Raw genomic sequence first — 22,313 nt, 5'->3', positions numbered from 1 at the left:
ATGTGTGCAAATAAAGTCGACTAAGTTTTGCACTTTCTTTTTCTTCACTGAAAAAATGGTTTAAACCTTTGCAAGCAGCTATAATAATACGTTGCACTTTATAGACACTCTTATTTGAGGATCTGAGTGTTTTGCAAGCACTAAACAAGCCTCACCACACCCTGTGAGGTAGGTAAGGATTATCTCCACGCTACAGCAGGCAGAGGGGTAAATGACTTGCCCAAGATCACACAGCAAATTAGTGGCAGGACTAGAGACAGCATCCAAGATGCTCAATTCCCTGTCCCATTTGAAACTCCTCTTGACAACCTTCCTTCCCTCTAGAGCATGTCAATTAAAGTTGCTTAAAGCAATTGGTCTAGCAACAATTGCAACAGTACCCAGCACCTGCCCCACTTCTGTGGTGCAGTTTGCTTATTAAGCATCCTGACTAAAATGTGGGGAATTCTCACTACAAGCTCTCTAGGGTGTCCTATGGGATATTATAGAAGTCCTGCAAAATCTCACAAGATCCCACAAATTACCTTAGGAGAATCTAAAATTTACATTTTTTTTTAGCAAACCGTAATAACACTTAGCACATCCCATTAACACTTCCACCCTTCCCTGAGAAGGTATGTAATTATAGTCCCATTTAATAGATGGGGAAACTGAGGTGGAAAGGCTGTAACTGGCTCAAGGCTATGGACAGCATTGACACCGGAGCCAGGACTAGAACTTGGCAGCTCCTAATTCCTTGTCCATTGCTCAGATGTCTAGATCACACCTAGCTCCACAGCACCGTACCACCTGAATTACTGACTTCTGTCAAATGTAGGGATTATGCAACCTCTTTCCTCAAATACTATAATATAATTGTTACATGAGCTGATGCTGTGAAAGGGTGAGTTGCATTACGTCTTGTTTTAAATTGATATAGGATGCTATTTAAAGAGAGAGAATGAATGGCAAAGACTGCGAAATTAGAACAATGTTTCGGAGGGGAGAATAGAGGGAGAGATCACTTTAGGATTTGATGCCCTGGGGGAAGTTAGCTGCTCCAGAATTTAGCTAGGTATTGTAAGTTTGAAGTCTTTGAAAAGCAGGTACAATGTTTTATATGTGCCATTGATTTATATTTGTGCTGAGAAATAAACGTGTAAATTACTTCTGAGACACAATCAACGGGAGGGCTATTTTTTTACTGTGATGTCTATTAGAGACTAGGCTACCATATTCTGCTTGTAAAACACACAGATTCGTAATGGGCAAATTTTACAATGCTTAACCATGTTCTGAGGACTGCTACCAGTCCCTGCAACCCTATTTCTCTCCCCCTTTGTTGGTAACCTCATGTGCTGTACAATTAGGTAGGTGCTAGTGGCATCCAGGGATCCTTCCCTTGGGCCCAGGGGAAATGTCTGAACATTCAAAGGCATCCTGGGGTTTTCTTGCAATTTATACCCAGAGTGTCCCATGGAATTGCTCAGTGGTTTGAGCATTGGCCTGCTAAACCCAGGGTTGTGAGTTCAATCCTTGAGGGGGCCGTTTGGGGATCTGGAGCAAAAATTGGGGATTGGTCCTGCTTCAAGCAGGGGGTTGGACTAGATGACCTCCTGAGGTCCCTTCCAACCCTAACATTCTATGAATCTATGAATTGCACAGTCCCATAGTGTGCACACATCCCCCCCCCCCTCTCTCTCTTTCCCCACAAGCCTAGTAGTTTTTGTAGGAAAGGAAGGGATGAAGCCCTAGGACTTTCCAATCTGCCAGTGCTTGCTGGGGCATAAATCGAAGGAAAGCCCCAGTGGGCCTTTACATGTAGAAAGACTGTTTAGTGAGGCCCATTTTAGGGATCAGTGGGCCCCACTTTAATCTGCAGCATCCTACGGGGTGAGGTACAGCTCCAGTTTGCCCCCTGAAGAGAGCCTTTACGTGAGGGAGGAAAATCCACCAATTCATTCACCCCACTCAAGGCGATATGTTGCGAGAGGGAGATAATAGACAGATATTGTTTCCCAAACATCTTCAAACTTTCCAGTAGGATTAGTTCAAGGACAGGTTTGCCATTCCCTAATGGTGACTTAGGGCCTGATTCTTACACTCAGCCCCCTTTTACATCGCCAGTGCGGTGTGAAGGGGCATTGATAGACAGGAAAATCAGGCCCTTAGTTGTGAAGACGTTTGGGCATGACTTAATGCAGTAGCCTTTCACTTCCACTAGAGACCTGGCTTCTCCCAGTCTGTCTCAGATCAAAAGGGAAATGAATGTGATGGTTTCAGACTAGATCCCAGAAGATATTTGTTTGTACCACTAACCCACTGCACAGTTCAGCACTATTGGCAGTTTCTGTTCCGGAGAGGCCCAGGACCGGGTTAGTAGGAGGTATCGTGGAGCCAGGTGGGAGTGAATGATCAGAACTGGGTGTAGGTCCCAGGACCGAAATAGAAGGGGATTGCAGGTCAGGAGTGAAGTGCATTGACAGAATGGAAAGAAGGTAGAGGGTAGGGTTGGAATAGCAGAGGGTACTGAGGGTTAGGATTGAAGCACCATGGCAATGCTGTTTTGGCACCCAGAGTTGGAATAACAGGGATTGCGGCTGTGCATTGGCAGAGCTGTGTGAAGGTCCAGATCTGGAATAGGAGAGAGCTGCAGGAGATCAGGATTGAGTTGCATTGGCAGAAGTGTGTAGAAGGAAGCTTGCAGAGCACCTGCTCTCCCTCAGTATACCTAATTCTACTCACTGCTGTGAATCCATCCAATTCAAGAACAATAAGAAAATCACGAAACTGATCACAAATACAAAAACAAACAAGCACGAGCAAAATATGCTATATTCACTGGTTTTGCCCCAAACAGCTACAAAATACAGCCAGTCAAGCAAGAGCATTGTATTCTATTTCTTCTTAAAGTATTCCCCCCCGCCCCCTTGCAGGCTAATGCTATATTTGTGCCTTGGAGATGAGCATATGATGGATGGATGGATGCTGCTTGTCTGAGTTTTTCACCACCTTTTCCCCTGGGGCACTCTGTCTGCTGGCAGGGAGCACCATCCCAAAAGATGGTATCTTTTGCAAACTCGACAGCTAACAGACAGCTTCTCTCTCTGCATATTTCCCAAAAGAAGAGCAGGCTTAATCTGGTTTTTATATGGCATATTTCATTATAATCGTTGTGACTTTAACTGTTCCCGATATGCCATGATAAATAAAAGGCTGGGGTGGGAAACAGCAGAGGAGCTGAGGCTTCACACTCTTGTGACACTGATAGATTTTTATTTTAAAGTGACATGGGATTTAATTGCTCACTGAGCCACTGTCTGACACTTTCAGGCACATCCTGCCACATTCTGTTAATGAGCTTAGTGGCTGCATTCACCCAGTGGTAGATCTGTTTGCTGCGAATTAGGTGGCTTTTTTTGACCACCTGTGTAATTTTAAAGAGGTTGTGGCTATTAAGGCTACGTCTTTGGATTTATCTATGTTAAACAGCACTTATTGGATTCTTAATATGTAGTTTCCTCTGGCGATTCTTAAGTTTTAGAGAAACAGCACCAAAGACCACAAGAATCCCTGTAGCATAGTCACTGTTCGTCTAAGAGGCTTTTTGGAAGCTGGATTGCTTTTGGTTTGCACAGTAGCTGTCTCTGGTCTGATGGATCATGCTGGAACTCACCCAATAAGTATCTCTGTTCCCAATTAGACCTGGAAATGGAGCTGCTTATGAGTGCACAGAGATGATGGCTCCGGTGGCAGCTGCTACCGTGGAGATGGAAATGATCCATTGTGAAACAAATACATTACATTGTCTAGAAAAAGGGAGGGTTGTTTTTAATTTGTATTTTGAGTAGGCATTGTGAAGTTGTTTAGCCTCAAGTTCATTGTGAATTAAGTTGTGCGTATTTAAGGGTGGAACATACTGCTGTTTTGATAAAAACTGATATTAAAAAAAACCCCCATTTTCTAGGACCTATAAAAATGTGCTTCTCTTAGAAGTAGCAAGTTCACTAATGGACAGACCCAGGAGTGATGTTGACATGGGCGATTGTTCAGATTCTGTGTAAATAAGTGTAAGGACCTTGATACCTATACAGGTTTAGCTAGTAAACAAAATTTACTAGTATTTAGCATTTAGCTAGTAAACAAAAATATCCATGTTAATTTAATCACTATGAAAGGGACACAGTCGAGTTAAAATCAGAAATTTAAGTTACAATCTCTCTCTCTGTGTGCAATGTTTACCTGTATCACCAGTTATATCAAAGTTAATTAAAACTGAAAAAAGACTTAAAATATACAAAAAGAAAAGGAGTACTTGTGGCACTTTAGAGACTAACAAATTTATTTGAGCATAAGCTGTAGCTCACGAAAGCTTATGCTCAAATAAATTTGTTAGTCTCTACTCCTTGTCTTTTTGCGAATACAGACTAACATGACTGAAACCTTAAAATATACAAGTATTTTTGTATTTTATTTAGCTTTGACATTGAAACTAGCCTGGTCAAGTTTGCTTCCTGTATCTCACGCACTAGCCAGGTGGTATTGCATTTGAAATTCCAACGGTGAGGAGATTTATATATAAAGTATATTGAAATTTCTATTTTAAACACATGAAAACTTTTATTCATATTAGTTTTAGTAGCAGCTTTGGGGGGTAATAAAGTTGAGGTACTCTCAGAGACTGAGATGTCAGAACAAGAGGCGTTGGAGCAAACTGATAATTAAAAATAGCTACTGCTCTGAAGGATTGGAGGGCAGCAAATATAGTTACCTATATTCAATAGAAGGCTGATCTAGGGAACTACAGACCAGTAAGCCTTACATTTGTACTCAGCAAATTGGTTGAAACAATAATTAAAAACAGAATAATGCAACACCTGAAAGATACGATAGGATCTAACTATCATGGTGTCTGCAAAGGAAAATCATGTCTCTCTGATCTCTTGGAAGTCGTAAAGTAATGGAAAAGGGGGAAGAGGTTGATGTAGGCCTGAGACCTGATCACCTCCCCCTCCCCCCCCATATTAAGCCAGCCTTGGGTGAAACTCAGGGAGTTCATCACTAAAATTGGAAAAAAAGGATGTTCTGCTGCTGATAAAGCACCCCCACCTCAGGAATGTCCCTAACGAGAGTTGTAACCACCAAGGTTGTAAAGTAGAGACGCCCAGGCCCTGGGAAATTAGGGAGGAGACAGAAAGAGACTCAACAACTTTTATAAAAAAGGCCTTTGAGAAGATCCTGCATAAGCAGCTACCAAAGAAGCTAAGTAGTTACGGGGTGAGAGGCAAAGTATTGTCACCAATCAAAAACTGTCTAGGAAGGACAAAGCTAAGAGTAGGATTGAATGGTCAACTTTCATCATGGCAAAAAGGCTACTAGCTGGGTGCCTCAAGGTTCTGTACTACGTGCCTTGTTTAATATATCAGCAGTATGGAAAGCACGGTGAGTAGTGAGGTTGCAAAACTGTAGATGACATAAAGTTCTTTTTCAATTGATGGTCCCTGTGCGTATTCCACTGTGGGTAGGCATGTGCCCCATGTGCCTGAGAGTGGAAGATTTTTGCTAAGTGTCTGTTGGGCTCCACCTGCACCCTTCTCCTTGGCCTGCGAACCAAGGATTTAAGGGGTGTTATGGCCCAGCCTCTTCAGTTCGTGTGAGGAACTTCAGAGGGACCTAAACAAGATAGTTGAATGGGCAACATGATCACAGATACAATTCCGTGTCCATAAATGCCAAGTAAAACGCATTAGAGGGAAAAATTTGAATTGCTCGTACACCTTATAGCAGAGGTGGGCAAACTGCGGCCCACAGGACCATCCTGCCTGGCCCCTGAGCTCCTGGCCAGGAAGGCTCGCCCCCGGACCCTCCCCCGCTGTCCCCCGTCCCCTGCAGCCACGCTGCACGCGGCTTGCACCTGCCCACCTCCCAGGCTTTCAAACAAGCCTGTCCTGCCGCTCTGAGTGGCATGGTAAGGGGGTGGGGGGTGGGGGGTCCGGAGGTCCCGGGGGCAGTCAGGGGACAGGGGCAGTTGGATGGGGCAGAGATTCAGGGAGGGGGGCAGTCAGGATACAGGAAGCAGGGGGGAGGTTGGATAGGGGGTGGGTTCCCGTGGGGTCAGAGGGTCCCAGTGTGGGGGGAGGACAGGGAGCAGGGGGAGTTGGAAAACGCGTGGGGTCCTGGGAGGAGGTTCAGGGGACAAGAAGTGTGGGGGTGGATGGTCAGGGGTCCTGGGGGGCCTGTCAGGGGTCAGGACGGTCCGGGGACAAGGAGCAGGGGGGCTTAGATAGGGGGTGGGGCGTTCTGAGGGGGGCAGTCAGTGGGCGGGATGGTTGGGGGGGCGGTCCTGGGAGAGGGTAGTCAGGGGACAAGGAGCAGGGGGGTTGGATGGGTGGGGCATTCTGATGGGGGCAGTCAGGGGGCGGGAAGTGGGCGGGGGCGGATAGGGGTCAGGGACCAGGCTGTTTGGGGAGGCACAGCCTTCCCTACCCAGCCCTCCATACCATTTCACAACCCTGATGTGGCCCTTGGGCCAAAAGATTTGCCCACCCCTGCCTTATAGGGTTCTAAATTAACTCAGGAAAGGGACCTGGATATCACTGTAGAAGCTCAATGCTGACCTCTGCTCAGTGTGCAGCTGTGGTCAAAAAGCAAATAAGATGTTAGGATGCATAAGGAATAAGATGGTGAATAATATGGAGACTATTATCATGCCTTTACGTAAATCAGCTGTGCAGCCTGATCTGAAATACTGTGTGCAGTACTGATCCATCTCTAAAGGGTATTGCAGAATGAGAGGGGGTTCAGAGAACAGCAATGAGAATAAGAGGTATTGGAAAATTCTCACATGAAGAGAAATTGAAAAGATTGTTTACCACAGAAAGGAGGTAAATAAAAAGGGGATGTGATAGAAGTATATAAAATAATGACTGGTATAAGGAGCTTCTGTTCTCTCCGTCTCATAACACAAGAGGATATGGGCACTGAATGAAATAAAAGGTTAAAAATTAAAACCAATAAAAAGGAAATAATTTTTCACACAAAGTGTAATTAAACTGTGGAACTCACTGTCACTGGAAAGTGTTGAGGCCAAGAACTTAACAAGATTCAAAAAGGGACTGGACATTTATATGGATAACAAGAATATACAGAGTTGTCATGAAAACAAATATTTTGGAAGGGATATTAAACTTCATATTTCAGGGCTTAACTATTAGAGATCAGGATGACACCTGATGTCGGGGGCAGATTATCCCACATCTGCCTACTGTGGGGTCCTTACACCTTCCTCTGAAGTGTCTGGTGCTGGCTACTGACAGAGAAAGGATACTGGACTAGATGGATCTCAGTTTCTCTGTTTGTAAAGCCCTTACTTTTCCCACAAAACCTAAATTTGGGGCCTAAATCTACTTATCAGTATCCCTTTGGGTAGGGCTATAGGGGAAAAACTGCAGTTTGACAACCTTTATGGAAAATTCCTGTAGAATTTAACAGGAAGGAAACCATTAGGGTTTTATAGAAATTATTCCACAAACCTGATAGTATTTAACAGAGAATAAGATCTTTTCTGTAGGCTGATTTGAACTACTTTTCAGAATTCTGTAGCTGGGATGTAATTCTCTGTTATATTATCTAGGCGGGTTCAAAAAGCCTTATCACTTTCTATTACATTCTCTATAGGACACTTTCTTAAGGGTGTGAAAGGACAAATGATATGAGGAAAGGAATTTTCTTTTGTGATTCTCTGCATTTTGCCATATCCTTCAGCTCCAGGCTTTCCCCCACAACCACAGTACAATATACCTTGTAGTGCAAGCAAACAGGCTGGGTAACCAAGTTGGGACTGGAAAACTGGGGCATTAGCGTTGAAGTCCCAGTCCAACCTGTGCTTTTATAAAGGTTTCTCCCTCATCCTTGTAATGTAGCCTCTCGCTCCCCCTCCGGCCCTGTACATCTGCTGTGTTATACTGACTATCCATCTTCCGGAAGGATTGAGCTGAGCACCTTTCAGAGCTCTTTTAAGGTCAACTCATTTATCATGAAGGTATTAATGTTGGATGATATGAGGCTTCATTTCCTCCCCACCACCCTGTGCCCAGTAAGCTGGGTGGACCAACTCCCTCTTTCTGTCTCTACATGCTCCATGCATGAGTCACTGAACAGTTTGGCTGCTAAGATGGTCCTGAAATGTGAAGCTAGGAAAGTACTAAAAGAGGAGAGAAAGCAGTGGGATGGTGGTTCGCGCACAAGACTGGGCATCAGGTGTCTTGGGTTCTTTTCCCATGTCTTCTGCTCATTCCCTGTGTGCTCTCACACAAGTCATTTAACTTCTCTGTGCCTCAGTCTCCCCATTTGTAAAGGGGGGTAATAATATGTACCTTGCAGGGGGATGGAAAGTTTAAAAATTAAAAGTGCTCTGAGATCCTAAGATGGGAAGTACTGTAGGAGGGCTGAGTATTAGTTGCAGTAGCAAGTATCAGCACCACAACAAACAAGTGTGTTTTTAGAAGGCAGCTGCCCTCCTTGCTGTTAAAGCCCTGCATTTTCCATGTTAGGTTTAATTTTCAATTTCTCTGTAACTTACAGGTCCCACTTTGTGTTCTTTGTTTAGGATTTAATATGGATTTTGTTGAACTCCCTCCCCCATTCCCTGTTCTAATGCATTTGTTTGCTGAATATATCAGAAGCCAGAGACAGATGTAGCTTGTCAGAATGAAGACATGTGTGTTACTGATGCCCTTGAGTTTGCTTGAAGCTTCACCTTCACTTGCAACATGTCTGTTGACCAGCTGGAGTTTTCAGTCCTATGAGGTTCCAAAAACAATACTAATACCCTTTTGCACCACAGCACAGAAATTGTAATCAAGTCAAGACCATAGGGAGACGTTATTATAGAGGTGCTTGAATGACTCCATAGTTAAGGCTGTGTTGAAGTTTGCGTTTGAATCAGGACTAAAATCCCTCTCTTCCATTCTGAAATGTCTGAATTTAGTCCCCAGATTTAACACACCTTTCATGGACCAACTGAATAAGGAAGAGGAGAGGGAAGGAGGGACCAGAAATTCATACAGGGAATTTCAAGCTGACCCCCTCTCTCATATTTAAGGGATCAGTTTCCCTCTTTTTACAGCTCAAGCATCACAGGAGAGAACCTGCATCATAAGCAGTGAAACCTGGTAGAAGGTGGTCTGGTGGTGGGAGAAGGTTGAGAACTCCATTCTGGAGAAATCCTGACGGAATACCTTGGCCTTTCCTTTGATGAGAAGTTGTCAACTCAGTACTCCAGCTTCCATTCTGAGAGTCATTCTGGGAAAGTTTCCTCTGGACAACCCCCTACCCCCGCCCCCGAGGTTTGGGGGTTCTGCTTGGCTTGTACTCTGATTCCCACTCAATGAGTGGGATAGTTTTTGCTGTGGCTACTACCCACATTCTGTGGTCTATTGGTTGAAGGTAGGTCATGAAGGTAGCTAAAGTCCCCTCTCTCCAATACATTTGAGAGAGCACTTTGCAAATCCCCTAGCCTCCACTTTGGCTCAGGGAGCCCCACATCTTTTCATGGCTTTGGGTTCCTGACAGATAAGTGTCATTCTCCAGGGGCAAATGGCTCCCCTAGAAAGTAATTACACACCTCTGCACCAAATGATGATAATTCATTATTTGTATTGTGGTGGTGCCTAGGGGTCACAACTTCAGTGTGCTAGGCACTGTGCCAACACATAACAAAAAGACAGTCCCTGCACTGAAGATCTTACAGTCTAAGTATACGACAGGAGATAGAAGGTGGATACAACAACTAGATGAGGGGATACACAGTGAGATGAAAGAATGGGACATAGCAGTGAAACCAAGACAACAGATACTGATTTGTAAAACATCAGCCCTGGTTCCTTCCCAAACATATTAGCCTGGGAAGAGGAACCTATCCTGGAAGAGAAGGAGGGATGCTTGAGAAGGGTGGCTGTGGCAATAAGGGTGCCCCATAATAAGAGGTTACTGTGGGATTACTCTAGTCAAACTCCTATGTAAATGGAGTAGGAGATGGAATTCTTCCCTGCATGTATTTTAACACCCATGCTGTATTTTCCTGACTGCGGTACTTGTTTCACAATCCAGTGATAGCAGGGCCGGCCCACAACATTTTGGCACCTGAGGCGGGAAGCTCAAATGACGCCCCCATACTCTCTCGCTTGGGCCAAAACTTTGAAAGGTCTCAATTCTGCCTTCTTCCTGTTCTACTCCTCTCTTGGTACTGCTCTGCTACCTACCCCAATAAAGGAGAACTAACAACTTAAAATGACTTGTTCAAAAATTTTAAGTAACGCTTAACTTTCAAATGCCTGAATAGCAAATGTAACTTTCCAGTCTGCATAGTAAACACTGGCATTTTTATCTGTTTGACTAATCAAAGTGGTGCTTTCCATGCCTTCTTGGTTGCAAAGATTTGAACTGGTTAAAAACAGGGAACAAAGGGTAGGAATAAATGGTAAATTTTCAGAATGGAGTGGGGTAACTAGTGGTGTTCCCCAAGGGTCAGTCCTAGGACCAATCCTATTCAACTTATTCATAAATGATCTGGAGAAAGGGGTAAACAGTGAGGTGGCAAAGTTTGCAGACGATACTAAACTGCTCAAGATAGTTAAGACCAAAGCAGACTGTGAAGAACTTCAAAAAGATTTCACAAAACTATGTGATTGGGCAACAAAATGGCAAATGAAATTTAATGTGGATAAATGTAAAGTAATGCACATTGGAAAAAATAACCCCAGCTATACATAAATATAATGGGGGCTAATTTAGCTACAACTAATCAGGAGAAAGATCTTGGAGTCATCCTGGATAGTTCTCTGAAGATGCCCACGCAGTGTGTAGTGGCAGGCAAAAAAGCAAATGGGATGTTAGGAATCATTAAAAAGGGATAGAGAATAAGATGGAAAATATCTTATTGCCCTTATATAAATTCATGGTACGCCCACATCTTGAATACTGCATACAGATGTGGTCCCCTCATCTCAAAAAAGATATACTGGCATTAGAAAAGGTTCAGAAAAGGGCAACTGAAATGATTAGGAGTTTGGAACGGGTCCCATATGAGGAGAGATGAAAGAGGCTAGGACTTTTCAGCTTGGAAAAAAGGAGACGGGGGGGGGGGGCTTATGATAGAGGTATATAAAATCATGAGTGGTATGGAGAAAGTGAATAAATAAAAGTTATTTACTTGTTCCCATAATATAAGAACTAGGGGCCACCAAATGAAATTAATGGGCAGCAGGTTTAAAACAAATAAAAGGAAGTTCTTCTTCACTCAGCGCACAGTCAACCTGTGGAACTCCTTGCCTGAGGAGGTTGTGAAGGCTAGGACTATAACAGGGTTTAAAATAGAACTGGATAAAATCATGGAGGTTAAGTTACCAGGATGGGTAAGGAATGGTGTCCCTGGCCTCTGTTTGTCAGAGGGTGGAGATGGATGGCAGGAGAGAGATCACTTGATCATTACCTGTTAGATTCGCTCCCTCTGGGACACCTGGCATTGGCCACTGTCAGTAGACAGGATACTGGGCTGGATGGACCTTTGGTCTGACCTAGTATGGCCATTCTTATGTTCTTATGTTCCTGAAGGTCCACAGTCTTGGCCAGCTCGTGCTCTATTGAGATGGTTGGAAGGCTGATCAGCCTCTCCTGTGTCATTGTGGAGCATAGATGTGTTTTTATTAACTTCAGCTTGGAGAAGCTGTGTTCTCCACTGGCAACTGTTACAGGAAGTGTTAGAAGTATGCGCAGAGCAACAATAGCATTTGGAAAGAGGGTGGTCATCTTATTTGTTCACATATATTCCAGAACAGCCTTTGGAGTTGATCCTACTGAAATGTATCTTGAAAGGGCTTTCAGTTCATCACCTAAATCACTTGCATCAATATCGCCCATGTCATCATGTGTCAACACTGTCTCCAGTGCCCTGCATTACTGGTGTAGGTCTTCTTCAGGTATAGTGAGGAGTTTTTGGAATATCCTACAACATCCCAAATATACTGGTGTGTTCCTTGAGCTGCATGAAACGTTCTTCAACTGACTGTATTGCACAATCTAGCACCTGGTTAAAGAATTCAACTTTAAATTGTTGTTTGGAGTCTCTTATGGGATTATCCCGTGCCTCATAATCAAAATGTCGTCTTCTTTGGTGACTCTTGTATTCTTGAATGGGTGGGAAAATTGCTTCAGTGTGAAGTTCCTCTGCCAACTTCTGTGCACTCTTCAGAACGTTTTGAAATTCCTCATCTGACTGGTAAGACTGTAGGCATGACTTTGCTTTGTCCTGTTGTTCCATTGCTCCAGATATATCAAGGTCAACACCTTGGAGTCTCTTGTTTAGAACATTTATTTCAAACAGTATGTCATGCCACAACACTAAGCCACACAGAAATTGGAAGTTATGTATGTTTCTGGTGATTCCATTTCCCTCTGCCATTGTTCTCCCAAGAAAAGTTCCTGTCACAGCATTATCCTCCATAATGGCAACTATGGCATCATCTGTCTTCCCAATTTGGTGTTTGATAGGCTTTATTGCCTCCACTCGACTTTCCCATCATGTGGCACTCAGTGGTTTCAGTGTCAGAGAGGATGTTCCCAGATGTTGCTTTAAAATTTGCCATCGATGAGTTGATGCAGAGAAAAATACATAGATGCTTTGAATTACATTAAAAAATTCATCAGCCTCACCGGAAGCTGATGCTGCATCCCCGACCACCAAGTTCAAAGAATGAGAACTGCATGGGACAAAAAAAAAGCTCGAGGGTTTAACTCTTGGATCCATGTCTGCACTCCTCTGTTCTTTCCTCTCATGTTGGCACCATTATTGTAGCCCTGCCCTCTCATGTCAGCTATCGCAATTCCCGTATCTTCCAGCTTTTTAAGAAGCATATTTGTCATACCAGCTCCTGTAGTATCATCAATGTCAATACATTCTAGAAAATGCTCTCTGGCAGTCACCATTGCAGGGACATTTTCACTAGGTTCTGCTGTTGTTACAAAACACATTAAAGTCATTTGTTCCGTATGGCTGATGTCAGGTGTGCAGTCCAGAATAACAGAGTAATATCTTGCTGACTTCAGATCTGCCACAACCTTCTGTTTGACTTTTGTTGCCAGTAACTGTATGATCTCATTTTGAATTGTTTTTCCAAGGTAGTGGTGGGCGTACATTTCTTGGGTGGTGACTCTTCTTAGATGCTCCTAGAGTACAGCATCAAACTCAGCCATCAGCTCCACAATTTTAAGGAAGTTTCCATTGTTTGGCACATACAGCTGATCTTAAGTGTCACGCAGTGCTAGGTTTTGGGTAGCAAGCATTCTCACAATGGCAATGAGCCTTTTCAGAACATTTTGCCAGTAAAGAGACTGTGATGTAATCTTCTCTTGATGCTGATCATCTACGGTGGCCTTTAACCTTAGTCTCATCTCAAGCTCTTTCCACCTATGGAGTGCTCTCTGGTGATTTGTTGCCTTCTCATGGCATGCCAGATTTCTAGACAGATTTTTCCAGCCCTTTGTTCTTGTAGCACCCATTGTGGCTGGAACGTTAGACTGGAAGAGTTTGCAACAAAAACAGTATGCAGCATTCTGGGTTTTTGAGTACATAAGCCATGGCCTCTCCACTTTGTCACCATTGGGGATTTCATGCCGGTAATGTGTTGGATGGAAACGTCTATTTTCATTGTCTTTGGAGAACAGGAAGTTTTTCACTTGCTGTGGCCCATGCAGTACAAGGAAGTCCCTCAGGCTACTGCTCAAGTGGGTCCACAGTCCTGGATCATCTCGACTTAAGGAACTAAACTCAGCAGCAGCTGTTTCTTGCGCCTCCACCACACTCTTGTCTGATCTACACTTTTCTTCAGAAATGTGCATGGTTACATCCATTTGAGATGGAGATATGGATGCTGCAGTAGATGCCAGGTCACCTGCACTCTGACTAACTGGAAGATCAGGCATCTCCTCACCACTCACATCCTCACTGTGGCCAGAAGGCTCATTGTGAACATTTGTGTCTATGTAGCTCGGGAGAGATCCTTCCTGCTTAGATAGAAAAGCTTCCTTTGCTTTTTCTTTCTTTCTTCTGAATGCTGCCCCAGAGGGGTGTTTTCTTCTTTCATTCATGACTGCTGTTCTGTGCCAGCTATAGTGGCTCTCAACACTCAGTTGAAGGGGACACATAAGCAGGCTGGTAGCAGGGCCTGAGTGAGGGAAGATATCAGCGTCTTAAGGTCCTAACTGGCTCCTACTACTTCAGTTGACTGCCTGTTCTCTTCAAGTGGGTTCAGGGAAGCAGCAGGAAACAGGAAGCTCCCTGAGAAGCTGGTGTTAATCAGTCCAGGCTCCTGGGGGTGCTAGAGAGGTACATAAGAGGCTCCTTGTCCTCTCTCTCCCTGCAGCTCCTGCTGCTTTCTGTTATTCCCTCTCACCTTTTCTCCTGCCTGCCTGTTACGTCTCTTGTGCCCTCCTTCCTCCAGCACAGCACTCCACCATCTCTGTGCATCTAGAGCAGAGAGAATACATATGCACCAGACACAATTTTCTACACTCTGGGTCCTAGTGGCGCCCCCGCACAGTCTGGCACCTGAGTCGGCCGCCTCAGTTCGCCTCATGGTAAGGCCAGCCGTGAGTGATAGCCATCCAAAACTAGCATACTGTCGGCTCTTTCTTCTGTGTGCCATGTTGCATCAAGCTTCCTCATTAATCCCTGTGTTTTTTTTTAATGGGGGCACATGCTCTAGGCCAGTGATTTCCAAACTTGTTCTGCCGCTTGTGCAGGGAAAGCCCCTGGCGGGCTGGGCTGGTTTGTTTACCTGCCGCGTCCGCAGGTTCAGCCGATCGCGGCTCCCAGTGGCTGTGGTTTGCTGCTCCAGGCCCATGGGAGCTGCTGGAAGCGGCGGCCAGTACGTCCCTTGGCCCGTGCCACTTCTACCAGCTCCCATGGGCTTGGAGCAGCGAACCGCGGCCACTGGGAGCCGCAGTCGGCCGAACCTGCAGACGCGGCAGGTAAACAAACCAGCCCGGCCCACCAGGGGCTTTCCCTGCACAAGCAGCGGAACAAGTTTGGGAACCACTGCTCTAGGCAGTGGGAGAACTAGAGTTAGGTTCCACCTCACAAGGGCCGGATTCTGCAATCCTTATATACACTGAGTAATATTTACTCATGTAAGTAGTCCCATTTAAGTCCATGCAAGGGTTGTAGACTCTGGGCCTAAATAAGAAAAGTGGGAATCAAAATTTGGTTGCATATCCCCTAATTATTTTTATTAATTCTTAGCAGTCTCCCACTGTATGATCTCTCTTCTCCCCCTTTCCTACCCCTGAAAAGTCTGGTTCTTAGCCCCTGATGTAAAATGATCCTGTACACAATTGAGTGTCATGAACGGTGCCAAATATATATATCCTGTTTTTTGGGAGAAGACCTTAATATTTTTAGCTACCTGCTCTAAAAAGCTATGTGGCTTTTCTTCCCATTTGGTGTATGGGGAGTTCATGTAAAAGAGAATGGTTTTTGTTTTTATTCCCCTACAAGATAATATGTCCAGCCTTCCTTTGTTGCAACCCAACAGAGCAAATTGAAAAGGTCCCAGAGCTTCAGCAAGCTAGAAATGAATCCCCTGTTTAGGGGTTAACTAAAGTACTTCTCCCTCTTCTTTAAAATGGGAATAGGGTTAAGAGCCAGGCAATCTGCTACCTATCCTCTTGCTCCCTCCGCTGTGCAGTTGTGCACAGGCAATAGACATAATCTCTTTGTTTTGTTTCTCAGAAGTTGATCTGCCTTTGAAGAAGGATGGGTTCACATCAGAGGGAACCACACTGGAAGCCTTGCTGCGCGGGGAAGGAATTGAGAAAAAAGTGGATACTAAAGAGGAAGACACTATACAGGAAATCCAGGTAAAAAAGAGCATTTATGTTGGCTGCACCATATGTCTCCAGACTGGGACAGCAGGGCTGCCTTTAAGATTTTACCTTTCATTCTCCAAACCCAAATCATTTATCTGTTTTCAGTTTGTGCCTTTGTGTCAGAATGCTGTATTAATGCATAGTGATATCATACCCGTGTGCCACGGAATGTCATGAAACCCTGACACTATGTTGTGATGCTCAAAATAAATTCAGAATTTTGTATAACTATCCAAAACTATAACTAAAAGTGTCACAAGAATTGGGACTGCCTGACAAGTTCTTGATGGCTTGCAACCCAAACACGGCAGCATTTGTACACGTGAGATTATCAGCTACGCGACTGACTAGTGGAGAGAGATGAGTCCAAATCATAAACTGGATCTCAACAGCCTCGAGCTTTGGGAGAGTTCAGATTTTGATCTTAAATTGGGCCCATAGCTACTGATTTAAAAAAAAAAAAAGTGGCACTGGCCAGTCTGTTTTCTTTGTCCAAACAGAATGTCTGAAAGTAAATAGCATAAATGTGTTTTTAATTTCTTTCATCTTTAATAATCCCAGTTATTATTAGTAACACAGGCAGGGAAAACTTTATTTATATCTTTCCATTATCCCTTTAAATATTAAATAATAAGGATTGCCTTCTGATCATTTACCAATATTAAAAGTAAAAACTAGTTGCTGGTCTCTGGTATAGCTAGGATCCTGCTAATCTAAGGGACTACCAGAAGAGTTATATGCAGTGTTCATAATGAAATCTTTGACTCTGGCCAGTTTTGTTGAGGTTTGCAAACCTTTCAGGGAAGTAGAGGCAAATTTTGAACGAGCTGAAAGCTGCGTTCAGAATGAACTTACACCGATCTATGGTTTCTAGTGTGAATCACGTGAAACTGGCAAAACTTGGTGATTTTGGCTGAGATGCAAGTGTTGGGGTTCGTTCCTGAAACTTGAAGCAAAACTCAAGTATGTGGCCCAACAGAGATCAAAACTGAAAATCACGAGCATCAAATCTGCCTAGCTCTGGAACCCAATCCTGCAGCACTTACGCGTGCGAGCAGCCTCACTGAAATTCCACCTATGTAAGGGCTGCAGGATTAGAGCTACTAGTGACATGTGTAAGGAAACACTGTACATATATATGTCTACATTCGCAAAAGTGACTTGTGATTTTGTAAGCCTCAGTTTTGTAGTGCCCAGCTTGGGACACAATAAAGGAACCTGATTTTTCAAAAGACAGATGGCCTGCACCTTGGTGCACCCAAAATGTAGGTAATGATTTTTAATCTGTTTCACATCCCTTTAAATGAGAACCTTCTTTTCTGTGGGATGGACAATTGCCAAAGGAGAAGCATTCCATGTTCACAATGAGGTCTATGTGAAAAGCCTCCTTCATCTCCCCTTTTCTGATTTTAATAAACTCAAAGCCCTAAAGACTCTATTACAGCCGCTTCCAAGGTCACCAGAAGTCATGGTGCAGCATCTTTATGAGTGCCTTTGGATGCTGCTGTGCAATCTGAGCTCCCAAGTTATCCCTGGCATCAGCCTGAGGAAAGAGACTTCAGAGACAGCGGAATTGACAGCAGTCTTGGCATCACTGCATTACAAAGTGGGGAGGGAAGAAGTGTCTGTACAAGGAGCCTTCAGCTGTACTCTCTGAGCTGTGACCTGTCTTATGGATGCCGGTTTCATCACGGAGCTGATGAGAGGCTTTCCTTGCTGCTGTTTCCTATGCATGTGCAGCTTTGTTGGATTCAGTCTGCGCAACAATTACTTTAACCATAGCTCACTTTCAGCAGGTGGTAGGGATGGTTGGACAGTTGGACAAGATCATCATTAGTTCTTTGTGCCCATGTAGAGGTGTAAGGGAGGTTGCATGTGTGTATGTGCAAGTCTCCCTCTGACTCCTCTACATAGGCTACACATTCTGCTAGTCTCAGCTTGGGAAGGTCCAGGAGGAAGCAGTCTCTGTGGGGCTGCTACTCCTCCTCCTATGCAGGTGGGGGAGCATGAACAGAGTCATAATTCCCTCCTTGGTCCCAGCTAGGAACTGCCCTTTACTATGGGCTGAGAGTAAACTTTCACTCTAGCCCTTAATGTGGATTGGGAGAAAAGCAGGGACTCGTTGCTTACCTGCATTAAAATATGGTGAATTGGAAGAGTGTTTTGGAAGGACAGAGTAGGAAAATAATAGATATTTTGCTAAAAAAAGAATAAAGATTGCCCCTTCTTAAATAGGTGCAGTCACTATGGGCCAGATGTTCATCTACTATTTACATGAATTGAGATTTGGCCGCATGTGAGATCACTGTTGAACCAATGCCTCAAGTGGGGTGAAAACGGCATCATCTTTTGGAATAGGTTTAAACCAAAGTCTTTGATCAGTCATTAAAAGTTGACCTGGCATTTTCCACAAGAATTAGAGGTATTACCTGGCATCCTGGCCATGTTCACATGTGGTTAATTGGTCTGCCTACTTTGAATTTGCCCTGTAATTTCAACTGGAGAAAGTATTCTACACTATCCCTCCTTAATACTGTTGTGTAGTGTTGCTGATGCAGAATGGAGTTGCTGGAGTTGAAAGGCACTGTGAAAATGGAAGATGTTATAAGTAGTTTTCAAAATTTTTTAAATAGCATTTATCTCTTCAGGAACAAAAATTCTTCAGGCATCCTCTGGACTTTAAAAGTATGAAGTCGCCCCTACCGATATATGTAACTGTGTGAATTTTGAAATAATAATTATATGTGGTGATGGGCAGTGACTTAATGTTTCATCCTTCCAGGAACTAAAATTATGGGAGAAGACCAGGACTCACAATAGTTTGATCCCATAAATGGCCCCCTGAGGCGTTAAAAAAGAGAGAAACATAAATCCCAAACCCTACAGATATTAGACTTCCCACCAAACTCTACAGGTTATTTAAACATTTTTAAGGGACACCATGACAGATATAGCAATTTCTTGCCTTTCCTCGGGAGACGTTATTAAATTAAGTTTTAAATATCTTTGGTGTCCATTATATTAAATGCAAAGTTTGTGTATTATTATGAGGCCTGGGAGTTCAAAGGACTATACTGAAAATGTGCAAGCAAAAAATGGACTTTTGGGACAGTAAGTAAAGAAACAGCTGAACTGCTCTGCCTGGGTTCTGGTTCTGAATCTGAGACAATTATGAAACTTGTAACCATGGGGAAAACCCAGTTGTGGATTTTGAAGGACTGACACCTAGCAGAGTCCTTGTTAGAGTTGTGGGGTGATCTCTGGTAAGATTTTTAGCATGCGTGCAGGTTCTTTTGTTGTTTTTAATATGTTCCTCTGTAATGCTTTCACTTTAAGAATAAATGTGCTTGCTTAGAAAGAGCTGTGTGGTAACATAACTGTGGGCAACACAGGCATGAGTGAGATGCAGGTGAGAGGTGATGGCTAGGAGCTGGGACCCTAGAAGTGGGTGCCCTTGGTGGACCATGGAGGGGGAATAGAGGTGCAATTGCCCTGAAACTGTGACAAATGTCCAATATCTTGGCTCAAAAGTGTAAACGGATAAGATTATAATAATGTGGTGCAGGTGTTCCTCCAGATTCTAAATCTCTTGTCAGTGAAATCTCTCTGTGTATTCTCTCCCAGCACCCTGAGCAGTCAATGCCGAAGGTACACAGGGCTCAAAACTAATGTGTTTTGCTCCTATTCTCCTTCTGCTGGCTCTGTAGCAGCTTTTAACTAATAATGATCCAGGAGACTGGAAAGGTCAGAATTTGGTAACCGATTACAAAACCTTTCGATCACCTCTAACTCAGTGGTTTGAATCCGTTTCATGGCGAAATGATATTGCCATCTCAAGACTTAGTGGTGGCCTGTCTGAGTGGTTTCAGACCAGCTCCTAAAGAATAAGCACTCATATCATGACTGACACTGGGTGGCCCCTTTTTGCTCTCTTAGCAGAGATGCTAAAGACTGAGTGGGTTATGAAGATTGAATAATCCTTTCACCTCAACAGGAGTTTGCTCCGTCTCAGTATTGTGGGGGAAGCTTGCACTGTCACTGCTTGCTATATCTGCTTTGTGGATGCTTCCAGAGCTACCAAATGGGACACCTTTCCCCAAGCATGGAATTCACAAAAACTGGAAAAATTAACAAATCCCAGGCACAATTCTGTGAGGTGATGAGCAATTGCTACTCCCATTGACTTCAGTGGGAATGACATTTGCTCAGCACTCTGCAGGATCAGGACCCCTTATTTCCAGAGCTGTATAGCTACTTAAGGTACTGGTACCCCAAAAGGATATTAACTTCAAGGGCCATTAGAAACGCAGAAAATGAATGTTTCACTAAATGGGAAAAATTGTAGACTACTAGGGAAAGAAATGTTGATTTACATCTTCTAAGAGTTAATTTCAGAAGAGAATCTCCACAACCCCCTCACCCTCTAGACTGTGTCTTGCTAGTGTCTGGGATGTCAGCCTTAAGACTGGTATTTCTCAGGAACCATTTCCCTGTGGAAATGAGGGTGGGTGAGGGAGGAACTCTCTAACTTTTGAGGGTGTTGACTGGAAGGAATTGGGGATGCTTGGATCTGATTCTGGCATTAGAGAATTAGTACACTTGTAATTTTAATCACCTATTTAGACCTCTTGTTTGCATGTTATATCCATTTTTGTCTGTGTTTACCTCTTAAATCTCTTTGGGACAGGGACTGTCTCTCTCTTTGTGTTTGAAGAGCACATTTTGGGCATTACCACAATCTCAATTGTAAATAATAGTTGACCATGTGTGTCTTCTAGCAAACAATAGTCTTTTCTTCTAAAAATGATTATTGTTCCCTATAGAGAGTTTTGGAAAATGATGAAAATGCTGATGAAGTGAATGAGGAAGAGGAATTAGAAGAAGATATTCCAAAACGAAAGAACAGGCCCAGAGGACGGGTAGGTTGGGAATCTATGAGAGAGGAAAGAAGGGAAGCAAACCCCTATTCTCACATTCTCAGTTGGTTTCTGACACACACACACACACACACACCCATAGATATGCTGAAGTGATATCCATGTGGTAAATTGTGGAATGACGGTCAGTGATTTTTATGTCTTCTCATGTTTTCAGTTTATTTCTGCCTATTACTAAGAAATAACACTGTTGGGAGATGGAAGCAAATTAGAAGATGGAGCAAATTTATTATAGGGATGAATTTTTATTTTTAAAATAAAATCTAATAATGATTATTATTATTATCCTGTTATTACAATCCGCTGACCTTGAAATACCATTCCTTACTAAAAGATAAATGCAAAAAATATTTGCAGTCCCATAAGCCAAAACAAAGTCATCTTTGATTTTCTGTTTTTTGTTTAACAATTTAAATACATTTCTCTATGTTCTTCAAAGATAAAGTCAGCAGTGAAAGTTTGTAGTAGCACTCTAAGGGTAAAATTCCGGCACAATAGAAATCAATGGCAAAACTCCCCTTGATTTAAATGGGGCAGGATTTCACTCTCAGGAGACAACATCCCTATAGTTTCCTATCATGTCCTCTCACAGATCTAGCAGTAAGTCAGCTAAGTAACAAGGTCACAATTTTAAAACATGGAGTCAAAATTTTCAAATGTAGATCCCTAAAGATAGCCCCCTAAATGAAAGTAAACATGATTCTCAGAGGTGCTGGGCACTTGCATCTGTCATTGAGTGCAGTGGGAGCTGCAAGGGCACATAATCTCTGAACATGCCTTTTGGTGTGCTTGGTGGATGTTTTGAGATAAAAAACAGATAAAAATAAAATTAAAAAAATAAGAAGAGCTGTTTGAAACCTCACTCATAACGTGTTTGTGCAAACCCTCTGTTGTTCCATTATTTCAGCTTCCTGCTATTGTTCACTTTTGTGCTAAGACTCTTTGAATAAAGATCAAAATACTTTTTTTTAATTGGAAAAGTGTATTTTTCACTCTCCATTATCAAAATTGGCTGAACAGTTTGACTGAATCTTTCTTTAATATTTTTTAAAAGTTAGCCTTAAACAGAGCCAGAAAAGGGTGAGTTTCAGAAAACTATATGATTTAGTAATCAAAAATGGGTTAGAATGGATACACTCATACAACCTTAACTATAGCTATCACTAATACTTCAGCTACGTGGGCCTTTCCTAATAAACTTCCTGTCATGGAATTTGGGCATTCCTGTCATTGGAAATGAAGGATCAAATGGATAGTGAAAAAGATATTTAGGTTGGGAAAGGAGAATTATATTTCCTGGCATTCATTTCCATGCATCCTCAACCCATACAAACAATGCTCTGATGTTGTTATTGTTACATGCACTGCTGTACTCCCCTCTCCAGGAAGCTCTGTGAAAACAATACTAATTGTTTAGCTTTACCATTATAAATAAAATAATCTCTGGGGGTTGGGAGCATTTAATTATTCTTC

The 22,313-nt window shown here is 43.2% G+C and overlaps 1 protein-coding gene across 6 annotated transcripts in view; it reads left to right on the top strand.

Moving 5' to 3' along the window:
- The window catches only part of DPF3 (double PHD fingers 3), a 210,887-nt gene that overhangs the window by 111,204 nt on the left and 77,370 nt on the right, over positions 1-22,313 (top strand). For all 6 annotated transcript variants that reach the window (XM_084629919.1, XM_084629915.1, XM_084629918.1 and 3 more), the window contains 2 exons: positions 15,767-15,894; positions 20,727-20,822. In XM_084629919.1, coding sequence (XP_084486045.1) covers positions 15,767-15,894; positions 20,727-20,822 — 224 coding nt within the window. The remainder of the gene's footprint in view (positions 1-15,766; positions 15,895-20,726; positions 20,823-22,313) is intronic.

The sequence above is a fragment of the Lepidochelys olivacea genome, assembly GCF_965140295.1.
Source record: "Lepidochelys olivacea isolate rLepOli2 genome assembly, chromosome: 6".
NCBI lineage: Eukaryota > Metazoa > Chordata > Testudines > Cheloniidae > Lepidochelys > Lepidochelys olivacea.
The sequence above is the reverse complement of the archived record's forward strand: the minus strand, read 5'-3'. Positions and strand labels throughout refer to the sequence as shown.